General features: G+C 39.6%; 1 protein-coding gene across 1 annotated transcript in view; it reads right to left on the minus strand.

The window, feature by feature from the left end:
• Positions 1 to 2,484: 2,484 nt before the first annotated feature.
• PDXK (pyridoxal kinase) overlaps positions 2,485 to 21,805 on the minus strand; it is a 42,752-nt gene continuing 23,431 nt past the window's right edge. The window contains exons 5-11 of the mRNA XM_085297952.1: positions 20,623 to 20,669; positions 18,248 to 18,333; positions 17,383 to 17,428; positions 14,550 to 14,661; positions 13,054 to 13,190; positions 12,453 to 12,519; positions 2,485 to 11,715 (exon numbers count right to left, since the gene is read on the minus strand). Coding sequence (XP_085154078.1) covers positions 11,603 to 11,715; positions 12,453 to 12,519; positions 13,054 to 13,190; positions 14,550 to 14,661; positions 17,383 to 17,428; positions 18,248 to 18,333; positions 20,623 to 20,669 — 608 coding nt within the window. The 3' untranslated portion in view covers positions 2,485 to 11,602. The remainder of the gene's footprint in view (positions 11,716 to 12,452; positions 12,520 to 13,053; positions 13,191 to 14,549; positions 14,662 to 17,382; positions 17,429 to 18,247; positions 18,334 to 20,622; positions 20,670 to 21,805) is intronic.

Raw genomic sequence — 21,805 nt, forward strand, 5'->3', positions numbered from 1 at the left:
CCCCCCCCCCCCAAAAAAAAAAAAAAAAAAAGCCTCAAGCCTTATTCAATTCCAGAGAATACATCAGTGACCTCTAAAAACGGAACTTAGATACTTTAGACATGTTTGCTTTCACTAACAAGGGCATCTCTTCTTTTGTAGTAGTAATTTAACCAAACTGTTCAAATATTAACACAAAACTTAACCTTTACTAGTATAACCACTGTTTTTTGCACTCCAGCAGGCTTGCTGGATCAACAATCCGCTTGAAAAAAAGAGATGAAGGATCACAGGGTTAAGATATTGGAGTGGGTCAGTGTCTTCTCCCCCCCCCAAAAAAAAAAAAAAAAAAAAAAAAACAAAAAAAAAAGCCCACTGTGTTTCTGCAATAGGGATAACCAGCCCTCTGCACTCTTCTCACCCACAGCAGCAGTGTTGTGCACAAGCAGGATGAGCAGAGCTCAAGGCTGAACGTGGCCTTTAGGCAGTAATTAAACTTGCTGTTCGGAAACTGAGTTACAACCAGCACCACGTCCATCTCTCCTGCCAGAGTCACACCTACTTCCTAGCGCTTTCCTCCCTTCTCCTTCAATTTGCTCCTCCTCTGTGTCCAGCCCTGTCGCAGCTCCCATGCCCTGGCAGCTTCACTGCCTTCCCCTTCTCCATTCGAGTCATTAAAATCACGAGCGATGTAATAGTTGAATCTCTGTACTAAAATCCCAGCTTTCAAACTGCAAAAGAGGAAGCAAGAAGAAAGTTTCTCACGAGACTCTCAGCTCCCAAGGCTGCCCGCTGGCTCAGGAAAACACTGCACTCCACTGGTTACCTCTTGTGCACTGGTGAAAACGAAATGCCTCCTTCCATAGAAAAGGTGAGAGCCGGGTGCCTCACGCTGACCACCCGAATCCCCTACACGCAGGCGTGCCCAGCAAATCCCACGGATCCTGCTGCAGGGATGGGGAGGTGGAACTTCAAGTGAGGCACACTGACCCACAGAGCACGTGGCGTACATAGACAGACCTCTGCTCGGCTGCGAAGGACCTCCTGAAACCTCAGCTACAGTTCCACAGGTGGAAGCACCACTCCTTCAAGGTCTCCCCTTATTCTCACTCATTTTCTAAGTCTACTCAGCAAACTATGAAGAGAGACAAAAAGAATATAAAAGAGCTGTTGCTCTTGATAGATCATCAGGTGGTAGCGTCCACTTTTGATGCTATGAAAATGGGTATTAGCTTAAGCTAGTTTTCCCCTAAAACATCTGTTCAAATTATCTTTTCGTTCTTTTCCACTGGTTCCCTATGTCTGCCCTCTGGAGCCAGCAGCTGCCAGTGAAAACTGGGCAACACTCTCTTCCCCTCTATGCTCACTCCTGCAACCAGCCCCCAAATGCCACTGGCTGGAGAACATGGCCACCCCAGTTTGATGCATCTCATATAAACATTTCCAAAAGCTTTGGTGACAGGCTATTGCCGTGAATGAAGCATGCGCTAGAGCGTGCGTTGGTAGCAAAGAGAACTGTCACCATGCTGTCAGGTAGAGGTGACAACTGCTCCCACAGGGCTAGCACCCGCTGTAGAGAGGGAACATTTCAGGAACTCCCCGGAGATTTTGTTACCAGGATTAGTGAGGTGAAATTCTCTGGCCACATTATACTATTACCTGGAATTAACGCATAGGAAGCACTTCCTAGTATTTTGCTCTTTCCAGTGATGCTTTATGTGGTCAGATAATTAGCAGGGAGATGTCTGTGATTAACATTCACAAAGTAAGTGTCTGGATTAGCCATGTAAATAAATAAGTAAATAAAAGGTTTAGATTAAAACAAGACAGGAACAGGTAGGTACGTACCGATCCTTAAACCTCTCTTCCGACTGTCTCTCGAGAAATCTAACCCAGTAGCAGTCAGCAGATTACTTCCCCTACAGACACTGGCCTGAGATTTACTACTCATTCTACCCCATAATTTATAGGTGGTGAAATTTAGCTAATGGGAAACAGAAGCTATTGAAATTACTCAAATCCCCAGAGGAATCCATCACATTTTACCTAACCTTAGTCCTCAGTAAGGTTTTGAAATGTCCCATCACAAGCAGGATTAGATACTTTCTTTCTGGGGTTTAGGCATTCTTTGCTGTAACTACTGCAAATTATTCCACAGCCACAGGAATTGGACAGTAAATGGGCAGTTAATACCAACCCGTTTCACTGTGGAATGAAATTTCATTGTGCGGGATTAAGGGGCGGAATTGCCCGGCTGGCTCTTGGCCCGCCTAGATTAGCTCCGGCAAAGGCCAGCGCCTCATGGTGTGGCTCCCAAAGGGGAAGGCCAAGCAGAGTTTAAATAACGCTGAGTGGGGCAGGCACAAGGCTGGGCTCTGGGTAACTCGAGGGAGACATCTGCGAGGGGGGCAGGCGCCAGCACCTGAATTCCACAGCTCTGATCTCAGGTAAAGCTGGGTGCCCCCAGTTAGCTGGGGAAAGAGAAACAGCACCAAGAAAAGAACATTTAGTAAAAGAAATGTAATTTATTGGAAAAAAAAATCACTTATACACCATGAAAATACTTAGTTGTGCATTATTTTCATAAGAAGAGGTTAAGACTTTCACAAGAAAACCACAGTCTGTATTACAGCATTACAAGAAGAGGTTCTGGTGGCATCTGTGCTGGTCATTCTAAGCAGTAGAGCAGAATTAACTGTGCTTCTGACAAAAACCCTAAATATTGGCCTCTTCCAGATGCTATTCCGTGTTAAAGACGTATCAAACCTACTGGGTCAATGCTTAATAATTTCTGAATTGAGATAAATGTCAAATTTGCTCTCCTTATTTATATCTTAGATATGCTTGTGGCCATCCCTCCCATTTTTAGCAATCCCGATTCATATTTCCCTGTTCAGCCAGCTAAAAACATATTAAAATCACACATACGATGTCATGCTCCATTTTCCAGTAAGAAAACAATACTAAAAAGGCTACATTACCCAAGTAATTACACTCATTAACAGCAAATTATAAGATCACTGATGCTAAATACTTGTCATCTCATCTCCAACAAACCATACAGTTTCATTCCCTAGCAAGGCATGGTTTGCACAAGCTCACATTTGGCATATGCATTTATGAGCTTTACTATATATAGATCACAGAATATGAGCAGCCGTCTACAAGTGATCTTCCAATAGCATTTATTATAGACATATCACAAAAAAAGTCAAACTATGCTCCAACAGTGACAGTTTGTATCACACTACTTGGCATTTATTGAAAATACCTTCTTAACCAGAAATCTATAAACAAAAAATAAATCTTAATGCCACTTCAATTCACAGCTAACTCGTTTTTCTGGGGGGTTGTGGGGGGTTTTTGTTTGTTTGTTTTTAATAAAGGGGCATGGGAAGAGAAAAGAGCCAGACCTGGACAACACTGACACCATGCAAGCGCTGTGAAAGCAAACTTGAAATTTTATTTGCCTGCTGCTCTCTCTATGTTCCCTAGTTAGATAACTGTTTTAATGCTTTGCTATCTGCTATTTTCTACTCTGCTAGGCATAAGGATCATATGGACCGTAAGGGCAGTTGTACAAAATCTTTCATGTTTTTACAGTATAGGGGATGGGCTGGATTGAGAACACCAAACTCATACTACTAAATCTATAGCTCTTCTTTCAAGTATTTAGCTGACAAGTCTTTCCTCTACCACTATCGGCGCAACTCTGCAATTTGGCTGTGCTTACCTAGCCACTTGCTGCCAAGAAAAGGGAGTCCCACTCTTCCCCTATTTTTGCCCATCTGCATCTTCCTATCCTCTCCAGCGTGGCACAAGCACTTGTCTGCTTCCAAGATGAGGAAGTTCAGTGAGCTAAAGGAACTAAAAACCTCATTGTTTCGGCTTGGTAAGTTCTCCATTGGTTTAGCTCCTTCACTTCACGCATTATGGGGACAGGCAAGGACCAGCACCAGCAGAAATGGTGCGAGAGGAATATGAGGGTGTAGATTTATGGCGCAGCAGAGCTGGACAAGTGAAATCCACCATCGTAGCTGACGATTCCACACCTTCCTTTTCAAAGAGCGAGAGCCTAGGCTAACTGGTCTGATGACTATTCACTTGTAGAATCACTTTCTCTCCATGAGCTATAAAAAAAGTTTAGAGAAATTACATGACTGAACTAGGTTCCTAAAACAGGGTGGAGGCAAAGGGGAGAGAATGAATATCCCACTGCCTTATGCCACAGCCATAAAAGCAGTGTCTCAACTCAATATATGCTTTAATTTCAGAGTGCATGCTTAAGAGCTGTGCTAAATCACAGCTTCGTTACTGTATTTAAAAACTGACATCTCAACAAATTTACACAGACCTAATCTCCTAGGTTTGCAGAATAACTCCTTTGCATTTCCCCCAAGGGGCAGCACAGATAAAACAGTCACTCTGCCATCATCAGGTATACAATATACCCACAGACTCCCAGGGGAGGAAAATACAGGCACAGCAAAGCATGCAAAATTTAACTGCTCCCTTCTCTGTCTTCTCTTCTGAACAATACATGATCAGTCTTACTGACTTTCTTCTTGCTAACTCAACAAAACAGAAGCAATACTTTTCTCTCAACATACCCAGAACAGAAGAACTCTTGAGAGAAAACTTGTGATAAATTATTACCCAGTTTTTGCAGTAGTCATTTATTCAGAGGAGTGGTGAGGATGCTGGCTAATTTCTTTAAAGAGAAGAAAAAAAACATAATTAAGGATAATCACAATTTCTCCAGACCACTAAGGGTGTCTTACGCAGGACCACAATGTTCAACGGAGGACCATACTCCAAAATTTGACTTATGGAGGCAGATCTTTGCACTTCTTAGTCAACCTCCAAATGACTAAGCAGAAAAATAAATACCTGGAAGGGATTTGCTTTAGCCTTGGCCTCCCAGTCATTAAATCCCCCAACCCCAAAGAATAACTATATACAATTAAAAAAAAGTTCTGACTTTCAAACATGCCAACAACTTGCATTTTGACCAAATGGGATTTTGCTGGCAACTCAGCTCTTCTGAAAGCCAGTTCATACGTTTATTGAATTTAAATTCAGATTACTCTACTTAAATCCCTTACATTATTAAAACTGACAGACTAGAGGGGGGGAAAAATCATTTTCTCCCATTTATCCTACTCATCTACCTATTGCACATTCACTCAGCACAAGCCATGAAGTTAGCTCTGTCAACTTCATATAACGTGTAAAGGTTAGTCCTGTTCCATTCTCTTGGCTTGTTTATTTACATGTTGCTAATGAGCACCTGTAGGATCCTCCAGACTTATTTAAACAAATAAACAAACCTGTGACCCGTTTTTAGCTTGCCCCTAGTAGTTTGGTATCTTACTCCAACATAAAATCCAAGTTTCAGGCATATGTCACAACTTACCTGATTTTATAATGGATAAGGTGGCAATATTTAGGGTTTTCTTTTAAATATATTCTTTACTATCCTACTGCCTCTCTCCACAACCAAGTGTACAAGCCTTACTGCAGAAAGAATACAACTCATAACTGCCAACCAGAAAATACATAAACACTACAAAGGCCTAAAATTTCATTAGAAATCAAATAATTTGCTATTACACTGAACTTCATTGTTTTTCTGGCATAAAATTCATTGAATTACTATATACGTCTCAAGGACAATTATTAAGATATGTAAACATTTAACAGGTCCACTTAGTCAGTACAAAGCACCACACAAACTTTAAGTACATAGAAAGTTTGCTCATAAATATTTCTTTGTTTAACAATTTAGCACTAAAAAAATATTACTTAAAAAGGCATCTTTTATTAAGTTATTTTAGTCTGTCCAGGGCTGGTGGGGTTTGTACTATCCCTACTATATTACAGCCACCTTGCTCTCTTCCCATACCATTTTATTTCATTGCAAGAAAAGGCTATGTGTGGCTGGGACCCAAAGCTTCAGCACAATCTATAAAAATATAATTCATTAGGACCTCCTGCCCACATCTGAAGGCCTACACAGCCAGCCCCCAAATTCTGTTTCCTACCCCCACCACATTGCAAATAAAGCTTCAACATACACACACGCACACACACAAGAGTACATATATTACAGTCTTCTACACACAGATTTTCCTAAATAGCAATGCAACCACATGGGCAATAGGTAAGGAATACATGTGATCTCAGTGGTAACATATGGCACAGCCTTCTCATATTGCTGGTTTTCTCTGCCTTAATAATGTGCTGCCTTATTCGCTACTTCTGCAAATTGATTTCTGTATTTGCTATTACTGTTATTTGCATTGTAGAGGCACTAATTCAGGAATGCATGTTTATTTAGGAACGTACTTGGGAGCATCCCTTTTGCCTCGAGATTCATTGTTGCTGGAGCAGTCAGTGGCTGGTGGCTTTGGTGCTGGCACCTGGTACCGGTTTCCTGGTAAAGCGGGTAGGAGCCCTCCTCAGCTGCTGAAAGGCAAACTGTATTCTCCCCTTCTGAAGACTGTCCTGACTTCACATAAACTAGGAAAAGGTAGCTCAAGCGCAGGTACCTTGGATTCTGCATTCAAAGCCCTTCTCTGGCAGTTAAAGTCAGGTTTCTAATCTGAACCACGTGGACCTTAATTTACCTTAAATCTGCTCCTGCAAGCATGTATAAACTCACCAGTTTACTTACTTAAAACAGATTTTCAGAGCTGCAATTGGGTGTTTCAAAGCTTAGTTTCCATGCTTGTCATGTGTCTTTAATTGCTGTATTTTAGAATACTAGTGGGCTAGAAAACCATTCAGCAGTTAAATTATCAGATATAAATGCTTTTTTAAAAGTACAGATGTTTTCTGGATAATCTTATCCTGTGATTTTAATAGTTGAATGACTGACTAATCAATGAGCCGATGAGGCTGCAATGTGATACAAAAGAATGGACTATCTTTTGTTTGAATTTATGAAGAAATATTTTGCCTTCAAAGTGACCAAAATTTGCGTCCTTTCTGTCTCAACTTCTAACAGCACTATTTAAACACACAAGACCGTTCAAATAGGAGAGGTGTTTTTCTTTGGTATAATTATAAATCTAACTTCTCCAGTGGGCAGAACCATACTGACATAGTATTTTCTGCAATTACTACTGCTCTCATTAAACTGAATACTTGCTCTCCTCCTTCTGCAAAACTGCCTTCATGTATAAAATGTAGAGAACTGATGGAAGCGCCTGCTCTGACATGCAGGAGCAGTTGTTTCCTACTGTAGTCTTGTATGCTCTAAGCTAGGCAATGAGGTAAAAATCATCCTGTGAATGGTGCTGCAGCCAAACGCAGCATAAGGAGCTGGAAATGTGTTGGGGTTCTTATTCTAAGCCTCTCTGCTCATCTTTTAGGCAGGAATAAAGACCACAGCACACAGAAATCTTACACATATGAGTACAAGGCATACAGGAGCAACAGTGCAAAATGACAGCAGCTGTCTCCCCATTAAACTTCTTCAAAAAATTCAGAAGACAGGGATGTTATTCTCTTCCACACACCTACTGCACTATACAGAGATGATTACAGTGTACAAATCTAAGTTCTTCAATTAAGTACCCATCTTCTATGCTAGGATACAACCAAGAAAACCTTTAATTACATCCATTTTACTTAGCAACACTACCAAACTATTCCGGTTTTGTTTAATTCTAAAATGGTTAACATATTCAAAAATAGGATCTAATAATTTGTGTGTGCAGAGTATATTATATTTAGATATTTTTATTACAATCTTCCTTGCCACATATTTTAAAATAAAATAAAACAATCACCATAGCAGTCTCAGACAAAAAATTAACACCATCTAATCAAGATACATATAAGATACTCAACAAGGCAGTATAAGTAGCTAGAAACCTTGGTCCTCCAATTCTTTTGTATAGCATATTGATTATAGATTATCAGAAAACAAACATTTGACAATTTTACTGCAGATTTCTAAAATGTTTATACGAAGTGTGAATAGCATTGATTTTAGCACAATGTCTATGCATGTGTCTCCCACAGAGGTAAATGGGAGTTCTAAGCATGTGAAGACTATCTAGGCCCAGAATAGATTAGATCATTTTTAAACAACTTTTAGTCTGTCCAGCACAGTGGCTCCACAGATGAGTGCACTTGCAGTAATCAAAATGGCTGACCACATACACTGAAAAGTTTATTCCAGAAAAAGGGATTCAAAAAAGTTACTATTAATAAGTGAAGAGAAAGCATTGTGGTGACGTTGACTGTGGTGACACAAACACACGCAGTGAAGTTAAGTGTTCCCTAACCACAAAAGCCTCAAGGCTGAGGGGCCCTGGACTAGTAGGCTACAGAAGTATTTCATGCTGTTAGGCTAGTCATGAAAAGTTTTTAGTTACTGACACAACCTTCCGTGCTAAAGTGCTTGTTCTGCAATCAGCTAGGACCTAAATTGGTTTAGACTAACCCTCTTTTCTCACCTAAGGATCTGCAAGTAGATCATACAATGCTGATGCATCTCCTCCATTCCCTGAAATAACAGGCAGCTATATAATATTGAAACCCTTTTCAGCTGCACCAGAAATACTAGGAGCCATGTTGCCACTCAACCAAGCTCTGCGCTACACTAGAACAACTGGACTCAGGAGAGCAAATGTCATTTCTTGCCTGTGAACTGCTCCTAGGGCTCATCTACCTCTTAGCAATCGGAGGGGCATGGCAGAGGTCATCTGAAGATTTTGGTATGTGACCCATAGGAGCCAAAAAGCTGGATATGCCTGGGCTAGGGAGTCAAGCTTAATGCTGCAAAGTAGAGCCAAGGAGGCTTGGTCTGTTGCTCCACTCTTCCCAAATGGATAGTGGCGATTATACATTTCAATGTGAAATGGTCTACATTTTGAAAAATAAACTCACTTATGTTTGGAATGCAGTGTGCTGCACACTTATGTAATCGATGCTAGGAAAAGTTAAAATGCTTTTGTGCTCAACTGTTGAAATGCATCTCCAGCTGCAGTATTTAAATATTTTTGCTGAAAGCAACTATCTTAAAAAAGGCAACTGTGTTCCCTGTGCAACTGCCCTAGCAAACAGAAGCTTATCTAAAAAATACAGCAATTTATTAATACAGAGCTATTTCTTAGCTATCTGTAAATTTGTGCCTCAGGAAGAAAAAACGTCTGCATTAATTTAAAAAGGTAATGCTGAGGGGGAAAAAAACAGCTTGTTTGTACTTCACAGAATCACAGAATAGCTGTGGTTGGAAGGAACTTCAGGTGATCGTCTAGTCCACCTGCCCCTGCTCAAGCAGAGTCACCTAGAGCACGCTGACCACAACTGTGGACAGATGACTTCTGAACATCTCCAAGGTTGGAGACTCCACAACATTTCTGGAAAACCTGTTTTAGTGTTTAATCACCACTACAGTAAAAAAAAGGGGGGAGGGGATTTCTTATGTTTAAAGGGAACTTCCTGTGTTTCAATTTGTGCCCATTGCCTCTTGCCCTTTCATAAGGCACCACTGAGAAGTCTGGCTCCACCTTCTTTACTCACTCTCATCAGATAATTATACACACTGATAAGATACTTCACCTCTTTTTACACACTGGACATCAGCCATGAGCTCATCTCTCCTAGTGACTGCTAATCTTTGTTCACTAAAATTATTATTGCTAGAAAGTTATTTTATGGCAGTGGTTACTATAAACTGTGGCAGAGTCATGTTCCATAGGTAATTTTTTTTCTTAAAATTCTCAAGTCAAAAGAGTACTTTTCTCATTTTGATACCAAATGGCATTAAAATTTTAATGCCAAATGGCATTCTATTGCAAGAGGCAATAAAAATGATATTAGTTACTGAGAGTGAAAGCTGAAAGTTTGTCTCTCATACTAACTGCAAAATGTGTTCACCTCTTAAATGTCATTCGTTTCAGAGATACTGAAAAGGAGGGCTTCAGAAGTGTATTAATTAGGAAACCTTACTCCATAAAAAAAAACCTGCTCAGCCAAAAAGAAAATTAACCTTAAGGATAAATTACTCTTCTATTAAGTGAAACCAATGAACATTTGCAAGGGCAGAAAATCCTCAGAAATGATGGAATGAGTGAAGACTACTGTGGCACAAGCTGTCTCTAATCCAGTTCTTCTGGGGACTCCAAGCTATGCAAGTGACACTGCCTATCAATCAGGCAGGCATGATGAGGAATGTGCAAGAAAGGTATCTGGGAGACACCCAAGAGCAAGTCAGATAATTAGGAAAAACATGGAGTTGCCCTCTCCTCTAATGCAATTTTCCTTCTTGCAATTATAAGCACATATACTTTTTTTTTTTAAATCTCCCTATGCCACCAAAGACAGATACAGCTCAGCAACTGAACTTAGGTTTAACAACACACTGGACCTCATCTTGGGAGAAGCAAGAACTTTAGTTCCATACTGAAGTCAACAGGAAGTATAAGTGGTCAGCATCTGTCAGTGTATCTACCATTTACTGGTATAATATTTGGCTGTGATATACAGCACATTGAAATTAGCAAGAATCTCCTCTTAAAGCCTTATGAAGTAGAATTTTGAAATAAAAATTTGTTCAAAGATTAATAATAATGCACTTCTGTAAACTCCAGACAGCGTGGTTTGTAGAGAATTACATTATGGACAAACTAATTTTGTATGTTTCACTGCATTTGGTAAATGTATAGAACTTACTCAACCACATACTACTTTCACCACAGGTTGCTCCACTGCTGAGCCCACCAACAGTGCTCACTATCGCTACGTGGAAGTACCCTACACAGTTTGTAAACACAGCCACATATGGAGAGCATGCGAGGATAGTCAGCTTTCAGAGTAGGAGCTGCTTTATCTTTTGTCCTTAAAGAACATTTGTCTTTACTTAAAAACTAAACAAAGAACCAAACCTGGCCTCAGAGGTAGAACTACAATCTTCTACTTTACTAATGAAGAAGTTTCTGGAGCAGATTTTCAGAAGAAAGTGATGTCTGTACCTGTGGACATTAGAAATAAGCAGCCAGTACCTTTAAAAACTGAAATTATATAACTGTTCATAAATAAGAAACAGGAGCAGTTATCAGTACATGAATGACACCTCAAGGTCACTTTAGAGTACTTAAATGCTACACATCTTCATAGTACTCCTTACACACAACCAGAACTGTGTGTGTAGTTTTAACCCTGCTTAGTTTCATAGCAGCTAAGATACTGAATACCAGAGTAAGTAACTAGGTACTTCCAGGAAACAGGAGCACATAGCCAGCTCCATTGGCACTAGATGCCATTTTGAAATATATTCTCCAGTCAGTCAAGCATTCCGATAACAAATTCACATCTAAAGTCTTTGGCAAGGCAGGAACATTGTATTCTCTTGCCCAGGGTAATATACAGACTAAGTGAATTTGATAGCCATTTTGATACCTGGGAATATGCTTTAATGCACACCAACTCTGTTTTGTTTTTAAAATTGAACAAGGCCAGCACATATGTTTGAGAGTGGATATCTGCCTATGCTGGGCACTATTTCATGAAAGTCAGGTTTCCATCACAGATCTAAGGCAAATATTACAATTTACAGGAAAGAAATGAGGACATCAACATGTTGTGCGTTATTGGAGACATACAGCCTTTATAACACAGTAGCTTTCACTATGATGTCTGGGTTTTCTATGTCCTTTTTGCTTTGGACCATTCTCAATTCCAGCTGGGCTGAGTTTGGTTTGTTTCCTTCTCCAGCTTGCGCTAAAAAGATGACATCAGAATGTCAGTAAAAGCAGAATAAAAGTATACAAGTTACACTGTTCTGTTATCCCATTTGTTTTCTTTTCCCCATCTGCCTTACTATTCCTGTGAAAGGCTTCAAGATGAAAGATAAAGGTCAGCATTGTAACTGCCCATCTCCCCTGACTAGCATCTCTATCCAGAAAAGTAACACAGCTCTGTTGTCAGTTAAAAAGTGACAAAGAGATGCTCCAAGAGCACACAGCTCCCTTCTGGATCTCCTTGGGGGTTGAAAGAACATGGCAAATCAAAGCGAAGAGGGCCTGAAAAAAACCCCCACTATTTGCATGGCCTACACACCAAACAGGCCTACTGTTTATTACTAGCTGATAATTCCCTCTCAACTCTAAACACATGCACTAAAAGGGCAAGTGAGCAAGCTATATTGAAAACAGAGGCTCTTTTGCAGTCAAATTCAGTGTTCCCTTATGTTCTTCCACGACTACTTTGAATAGCAGTTAGGTTTCACCATCACTGTAGTCCAAGTATAAGCTGAACAGTGACATCTTCTGTCTGATGTTGTCAAGAACAGGATAGGAGGACACAGTAAGGAATATGCAAAGACAGACTACTTAGCTTTAATTCTGTAAATTCTCTAAATTCTTCTGACTGACTCCACAGTGAGGAGTACCTTTAGTTAGCAAACAGGATGCAAATCCAGGCAGAGGAAATTTGGGAACAAGGTTTGAAGTAATTACCTTTTGCACTCTTAATGGTCCTTTGCAGAACATGTTGCATGGCTGATACAGTCTTTTCACATGCCACCTGTTCATTAACAGAATATATTTAGATTTTAATAACACTTCAGCAACCCAGTTTAATAGCAGTGCTTTTGAAATAATAATATTAAAGTGGTCAGCATGACTGATCAGAAGTGCAAAGAGAATTAATGAGTTATTCTCTTCAAACCAATAAAGGCAAACAGAGTAACAGAGTTTTGGGAAATAAAAAGTTTTAGAATCTCTTAATTCTCCCCAAACAGATATTAGGAACAAAATACATGCAGTCTCTCACTATGTAGAGAGAGAAGAATGTCTTAATTGGCAAAATTACAAAGTATGTTTTATAGACTATACAAAAAGATAACATGAGCTATAACTGAAATGTGGTCACCCAAGCTTATACAACCTAAAAATTTTGTGGCAAGAATGAAAATTCTGGTTTTCCCCCTTCTGATGGTGAGGAGAAAAACAAAACAAAAACTGAAGAGAGTCTTTAAATAATGTCACAGATTAAAAATAACAAAAAAAGAAACATTATAGTCCAGACTTGCAGACAGACTAATAACCTCTTTCACACCTTCAAATTGTTTGGATGCTTATGTGTCCATGCCAAAAGCATAGCAGCAAATAAGTCTCCTGTTCCAACAAAGACAGCATCCACTTTAGGAGACTCCACTCGAATTCTTTGTGTCATCTTGGTACCATCTGCTTTAGCTACAACATAGACAGAGAGTTAAGTAACAGATCCAGCAATTAATACAATAACATTTACTAACATTTAAAAGTGATAACTACATTCAAAATCCTATGTTATTTGGAACCTAAAGATCCTGAAGAGGACTGTAAAGTTTGTTCTAGTTCTTTTAAAATGTGTAACCTTCTGAAACTTTGCCAAGCTGGGAGAGCATACAACTTGCATACTGTACACTAAGAGGAAGAAGGTAGCTGGCAGCTTTGTCTTCAGAGAGGATAGAGACACAATCTATCTATTTTTCATCTACACATCACCAGCAGCATGCTCTGGAAGCCACATGCTTATGCAGACTGCCCTAGATAGCGCATCCCAGACTAGAACCTAGAGCATCTCTAGGCTGTATGGAGGCACAAGTGCACCCGTAGACATCAGCAGAGAATATTTAACTCATGTGCCATTGGACTAATCAGACCCATTGCAGACCTGATATGTACTAAGTGATAAGAAATCACTTAGAGTGGTACTTAGTAGAATCTGTATTAAACACACTTATTTCTCTCAGCAGCCTAGAACATGATGCCCAGATTTATACCACACTAGTAATATAAATGTTTACCTAACAGTTTACCATCTCACACAAACATGCACTTCTCATACGAAAAAAATCTGTGACAGCCTAAACACACAGTCAATCTTGGTGACCACATAGAAAGGAATATAAGGAAAAAGCAGAAGGACATGTTATAACTCACCAGAGCAGAAGCAATTTGTTAATAAGACAGTGTAACTTTTTATAAAAGCATCTAAATATATAAAGTATCTGAATTTTCTGTTTTATACCCCAACTACATGTTAGGGCAACTCACAGGGGCTTTAACAGCCCTGACTAGCCTCACCTGGGAGCTGCACCCATGCACTCTCCGCCCATGGGCCCAGAAGCTGCATGGAAGCTCAGGCCCAGCCATCCTTGCCTGAGCTATGTTGTAGATGTAGTTGTGCCTAGCCCTGCTGTCCTGTCTTGCTGATTGGATTTCCCAGCCTGACTTCAGATCTAATTTGTCTCCCCTTTCTTTGATGATCAGTGGACTGTCAGTGGGACCTGTTTGTCATCATCATCCCTGCTCTGATCTACAGACCTGCACCCTGTCAGTGAGGGCAGTCCTCTGCCTGTGCTGTGGTCTCCCTCAACTTCCAGCTCCCCTCCCCTCATAAAACAGTGCTGCTCTTGACACTCCTTGACACTACTGTAGAAGAATTTCACTTAGATGGGTTACTTCCTTGCACTACAGATGGGTGTGATGAAGCCACTGCTTCTTAAAGTGACTGAGAGCACAGAACAGGTTAAAAAAGGCATTTCAATGAAGGAATTCATGACTTACTTTTCCTGTGGCTTCCCAGTGCAATTAGGTAGTCATTTCCTAAAGAAGCCTGTAGATCTGAGCTTGTTATCACCACAGTTTCTGGTCCCATGGCGTGCAGCATATCCATTACCTTTCCATGTGCAAAAAAGGCAGGAATCAGTGACTGCAATACGTGTTAATGAAGCCTTGAATCATTCATATTATTGAGGATTTTTGACAAACATCTGATTTTAGAGTCTTTTGTACAGAGAAAACAACAATTCCTACTAAGAGAATTTACTTGAATTAGAGCGATTCATTTGAAATATGGGAATCAAAACATTAGTGTTTAAATGTATATGCTTTTTAAAATCTACAAGCATCTCTATTTGTACTATCTTTGGATGCTCCTCTGAAAAAAATACTCCAACTTCAGCTGCGATTCGAATTTTTGTTCGCACTACATTTTCAGAAAATACTAGCAAGAGAAGTAGAGACTAAATACACAGATAAATGCATCTGAGCTGACATCTTGAAAAACAATTGCTAGAGAGACAATAAATCCAGGTCACAAAGTCTCATACGGTCACTCTTTAAAAAATTAGTAAAAACAAAGAAAAGAGTTAAAGAACTCAAATCAGAGGCATGAGTGTGTCTGTCTCAATCTTTCCTTCTCATTCTGCTTCAAAACTCAAATTTACATCTGTAAATTACCTATGTTTGTAGATGCATTTCCTCTTTGCATGTTCCTCACTTGAAACCATTAATATTCTGCTTTTGACATCACAATTGGTTGCTACAAAAGTGATTTTGATTTCACAGAGGAAAGAATGACTTTAGTAATAGGTTTAGCATAAAAACACAGATAAAATGTTAATTCTCTCAGAAGAGTTTAATTAAAAATCCTCTTAGCCTAGCTATGACTCAAGAGCAGCTGAATGATAAGGATTTATTTCTGCCATTCTGAATCTCTTTCTTAAGCATTTTTTTCTTGTTTGAGCCTGAAAATTTCTTCAGCTGTCAGACCTCCTTGCACAGATACTGGGTTGGATTTTAAAAGAAGCAGTAAGTCCACCTGCAGATGCTTACCTAATCATTATATGAAGAAACAGTAAGCTCAGTTTCATTTCTCACTGGCAGTTCACCAAAGATCATTGGAATTTCTAGTTGCAGCATTCAGCCCCTTGACATTAATATTAGGTCATATTTGATTCCATATTAGACAACTATATTGTCATCATTGGTCTTGCTAAAGCAACAAATCAAAATGAACTAGCATGTAAATCAATAGCGAAATTCCTGCCAGTTCTGAAGGGGACAAGTTCCAGCATGGGTTATTACTCAGAAGGATAAACCTATGTACGACATGCAGCTGAAGAGACATACATATAAAAATATATACATCCTGCAAGCAACTATTTCAAAAATATTCCTATTCCTAAGTAAGATTCTATTCATATTAGAGAGATTTTAAAAAATCCATCATAGAGAGCTTGCAAGCATATGTCAGATAGACTGGCAGATTGACAGACTTGTTAAATTGTTTAGCACAAGCAACTCATGTTTGCAACTGAAATATAGAAACCTAAAACTAGTGGCTACTCAGCTAACAGTGGAAGGACAGTTGTACTCAGGCTTGTGGTTCTCCTGTAAGGATGAGAGTAGCAGTATTGACCTATAATTAGTTGCTAGTTGCATGAAGCACAGTGATTCTCCCTTGCTCCAGCACAGTGTGGGAACATAAAACTGTGGGGGGGAGGGAGGGGAAAGAGGGGAAAGAGAGAGACAGAAAAAGAGAGAGAGAGCAAGACCTGACTTTTGGAGCTGCTTTTGCTGTGAAAATATGTTTACATAACTTTGCTGGAGGAAAAAACAACAAATATTAAGGCTGATAGAGCTCAGTTACTCTCCTGGGTGCCACTGCCGCTGCTATTTGTTTAAAGATTTTGCATTCCTTTGAAGTTCAAAAGCAAACAGGAATAAATAATGTCTGTCCATTATGAAAGCACTTGACCACAGTCATTGAAACAGAGTACAGTCGTCTTAAAATATCCATAAAATCACATTCCTATTTTGTTCTTCATCACCAGGCTCTGTAGCTTTTTAGATTTATTGAGTTCGTGTAAAAGGGTAAACCCTTAAACCTCAGCATAGCACATTTGCAGTCTATCAACCATCTTTGTATGCTTATGACAGCAGCTATCAATACTACCACTGTGGATCTGTCTGCCTTTCACCAGGAAGCACCTGAAAGCATCACTCCAAGCCTGGTTTCTTGTTTGTGCACTCCTTTTGCAACCCAGGTCTCATCCTCTCTTAGTTAATTTAAGAAAACAAAACAGCAGCAAACTCTGGGAAGAGGATTCAGAGTCTATCTTGTAAGCTTGTACAAGCTTACTAGCAAGCTCTCTTCCTTGCAAGTAGCTCCTCTGGGAGAATGAGGCACGGCTGTCCTAACAGACAGCTTTGCATTCGCCTAAGTCCCATGTGGACAGCAGAGGGAGCTGCTTGTACGGGTTTCTGTTGCCAGACATTACTTTCTGAATTTCACCAGAGGTTTCCACCACAACCAGTGCATTTCCACATCTCTGACACTTGCTATGTGTGCTGCTGCTTTCCTTCTTACACTTCAGGAAGACAAATTCACAGTGATCTTACTCATTGTTATCACTGCAACGCCTTCATTTGTAACTACTTCAGAAAGTTTCTTCATAAGTCTGGCACTAGAAGTACTTTGCGCATGGAGTGCACAAGCTTTAATAATGAATGGAGAGAAAGAACAGTGGCTAAATTAATTTCAGGATTAGAGACAAACAGCAGCATTGTAGGTAGAAATACCGACAGAGATCTTGCGTATTCCTTACCTACTTACCTCTAAAGCATCTTTTTCTGTGTGAATCTTTCTACCAGTGAGTAACCTGAAAAATGAAACATAAGTTTGAGAAGAGTACATGCGCTCCAGGCAATTACTGCTATGTTCAGTCTTTGAAAGGATGATTGGACTGCACAATACAGCCCTAAGTAATTTGCTAGCTACATGAAGGAGTTTGCTGTACCAGACTACCGTCTTTAGAAAAGTTATGTGCACAGATATACAGTGCTTCTCACACAGATTCCTACCAGTCCTAACCTGTCTACTGTAAAGATCTCTGTGTTATAAGACTACCTCGCAAGTATCTTCTCTCCATCTCCTATGTGGGTATCCCTCCTTTCAGGGGGGTAGCCTGTGCTGTAGCATATGAGATTAGCTCCTGAACAAAGAGTCTCAGCTATGAAGACAGGGTGGGCATGAGGCATGTAAATTCTCAACTCCTTTGAGATGCTGCCACGGTGGTCTTTTTAAATTTAATTTTGGGGGGGACTGAGACACTATTTTTATTGTTTTTCAGGATAACAAAACTGAAATTTTCCCAGGAACGGTTAAGAGGGAAGAGAGGTACTCTTTCGACCAGCCCCAGATACAGGTCTCTGGAGACAATGAAAAGTAATCATGAAAATGAGAGACTGGAGAAAACAAAAGAATTATATTCCTCAAATAACTTCTGGGTTTTTATACTGTTTCCAGTATGGAACAGTGCAGTTTGCTGAAGAGTACTACTTAGAAGTAACAGCTAAAAATCAAAGCCCAACACATACACAGATACAGTATCATACTGAGATGAATAAAAGAGTATGTCAGTCTTCCCTGCTTTTTTTCTCAGGTTTATTTGGATATAAAAATGGAAATGAGTACTTACTCAGCCTCAAACTGATTAGGAGTAATTATATCAGCAACAGGAACAACTTTGTCCCTGTAGACAGGGAGAAGATCCTTGGGCACATACTAGCAGGGGAAAAGAAATAGAATCAAATGTCAGCAGCCGTATCAGATGTGGAAGTGTAACTTTCCTTTCCTGAACTGCCATTCATGCTGTCACTTAATAACTTTAAAGCTCCTAGTGTACTGATATTTAGAAGGAATTACAGTGTCAGTGCATTCTCTGTTTGGTGACAGTACTGCTTAACCCTTTCTTCATGGGAGGCAATAGGAAGCATCACTATGCAGCTGGGTGCAAGCTCGTAGCACTAGATGAAAGTGGTGCCTGGATGAAGAATTTTGGGGTTCCCCATCAGCAAGGTGACACAGCAGCATGATCAGGAAATACAGTGCCCACACAGGGAACACTTTTTCATGTCCTTACCTCCAAAGGAAACTACTTTGTCGCTGCACTGATAGTACGGAGGCCCTTCTGTGCCTCAGTGTTGCCCATATTAATTGTGTTGCAGACTGACTCAGGAACAAGTAACATTCACTCATGTATTTTTTGTCTCCTTCTTTCAGTGCATTTGTCTAGGTGTGCTGTACATTCATATGTGTGAAGGTGAGATCACATTGGTAAATTATTCAGTACAATGTTTTCTGTAAAGCAGTTGTAAGTATATTTAAAATATTTTGCTTGTGTTGTACACAAGTCTAAGGAACTACTAACACACTTCACAGACTACAGAATCATCTCTTCAAGTAATGAGGGCCAATGCTCCCCTTTCTCCTTTCCTGTCTCAACTCTATCCCATCTTCTTTAGCTAACTATGTTCCATTAGCAAAGGCAGACTGAGTATCTAAGGAGGTAACACACACTAAGATATAGCAGGAGCCTACCAGCCTGTACGATCTTCAGATTCAAATAAAGTTTAAAAGTATAATGGCAAGTATCAGCTGTTTTGTCACGTACTTGAGCTCAGCTATGAGTTCTAGTTAGGTAGGTACAGGATTCATCTCATCCTCTTTAGTCCTGTTGTAACTCAATTTAACAAACTCCTTTATGAAAGTTCACTGCTTACTAGTAGCTGATATTCTTCAGCAGCATCCCATTTGCTAAACCATGATCAATACTCCCTTTTATCTATGCTTTCTTCATTTTCTGTTAGGCTCATACACTACTTAAAGCAAGGGGCATGTGTCCATCTGTAAACCTGCAAGCATGTTACTGCCTCCCTCTGCAATTAAATTTGCAACAGATGCAACCCTATCAGAGGGCCAACTGCAAGGTGCTACTAAAACACCCACTCTACTGATATTGAGCTCAGCCATGCAGCCATGGTGAAGTGATGACGTCACACGGACCCAGCCTTTAGACAGAAACGCAACACACATTCACCTCTAAGTCAAGATGTTCTTAATAATCATTTTTTAAATTTTTCTTTAAACAACAGAAATGAGTTAATGGGCCACATGCTAAAATTTTCTCCTCTTCTTCCATCTATCTTGCCTTCCATGCTATAGCCATGGTGTAGGCCCATGGTTATGATGTCTCCTTAGGGCTTTGCAAGGTGACTCTGCACCTGCTAGATCTCTGCCTTGTTAGAAAAAGCCAAGGACAATAAATACTGCACCAGATGTAAACTGAATGAATAAGAATACAACAGCAACGACAAATTTATTACTAAATGCTATTTTATGTGATGTTTTATGAGCAGGTAAACCATAAAAAGGTACAAGGACAAGGAGTAATTCATAAAGCATGACTAGCTAAGGCAGAAGCAAATATAAAACATTATTATTGTTGGTGTCTTACCACACTACATTTTTTTCCACAGAAACTATTGGCTGGTTTTGATTAAAAATGAATGCTTCTTTGTCAGTACACAGACTGGTCTTGGCACACACAACCTTTCTGTCACAGATCAGAGCCCAATTCCTAACAACTGTTGGATCTCACATGAAGAAAGTCATCTTCGTTTAGGTTCAAGTGGTATGTCAATTCACATGCTCACTGACAACGCAAGCAAGGCTACCAGCCAAAACAGCTCTCTTGATAGAGGATGAGAAAACTCCAGTGGGCAATAGAGTGAGGAGCATGGGGATATTTTCCTGCTGTCAGGGTGTGTTCTACCTGCTGTCTCAGCAGAGGGTTAAATATATGTCCCAGGGCTATGGAGCCCTCATTCATTCCTCCCAAATACTGAACTCATTCAAATACAAGATACCACAGTACAAAAGTGATGATGGGATCCAAGGCCACACCTAGCTAAAGTAGCTTAGTTTTGGTATTTAAAAAAAATCTTAAAACTTTATACATCTCTCTATAGCAAATATTCACTGCATACAGAACCCAAGCAGATAAGTACTAACCATAGAACCTTCTCCATTCCATTTGTCACCCATCACTGGATCGCATACTGTAACAGAGAGTAAATCTAGCTTTAGAAATGGGAGACAATCATAGACACCCTGGAGGATTAGAAGTTTTAAGTAACAGTAGTGGCTATGTTATAGTATCGTCCTTTGACAGCTTATATACTCACATTGCTTTTGCAGCATACTCAATCAGAAATTTGTAATTGGTGGCTGGCAATCCTGAAAGAGTAGCGCAAGTGTTTTAAATAAGTGTCAGAGGGTTGCACTCACCCTCTGAAGGGGCTTTTATTATGAAAGAAGCAGAAAGTTTTCCCTTTTATTCCTCAACCCAAAATCTGGAATATTAATATGGCGAGAAAGAAACACGGAAGCTAGTATTTGTGAAAAAACAAAATTACATGTATTATGAAGCAAAAAGAAAATCCTGGCCAAACTACATAAGCTTATACCTGTCACAATAACAAAAAATATTTGGCACAGGTTCAGAATCACAAATGACATAATACCATATTCTTAGTGCCCTCAATTTCAAAGCAAGACTGGAAACAGCCTAGCCTTGTATTATACAAGGAGTATTGTTCATTGCATTAAAAGAGTTTTCAGCAAGATTAAAAAAAAAAAAAAGAAAAGAAAAATCCTAAGGTATCTCATCAATGTCCAGTTAGCATTTAGGAAAGCTTCCACAAGTTACAAGAGAGTCATTCATTTTTACTTTTTAAAAGCATTTTCCATACAATATAATCTGTTTATTAAGTATAAAGAATCTTACAAGCCCAGTTCTGTTCTCACCATCTAACTACCTCCTTCCTGTTCTATGCCATTAGATGTTTCTGCTCATACAAAGTATAGTTTCTAGCTTTCACTTATTAGCACAGGGCTCTGGAGAACCTGAGAACACAACAGTTTTGATAAACGTTTTAAAAAAAAATCAAACTCATGAAGATACCTTTATTACATTTTCAAAATGAGAACTCTGCTTTGTTAACTGCCAGTAAGTCCAGTATCACAACACGCAGTACTAAACTTTTCAGTTCCGGTGAATCATTCTAGACATTTCTTGACCATATGGTTTGACAGAACCTGAACATGAGAGGCTCAAACCATCATTTACAGCTCTTTATTCACTGCAAATCCTCACCAACTTTGCTCTGTCACTCTCCAAGTTTTGCTCAGTTCA

This window comes from Rhea americana, unplaced genomic scaffold, assembly GCF_003343005.1.
Source record: "Rhea americana isolate MKP2758 unplaced genomic scaffold, rheAme1 scaffold_132, whole genome shotgun sequence".
NCBI classification, from domain to species: Eukaryota; Metazoa; Chordata; class Aves; order Rheiformes; family Rheidae; genus Rhea; species Rhea americana.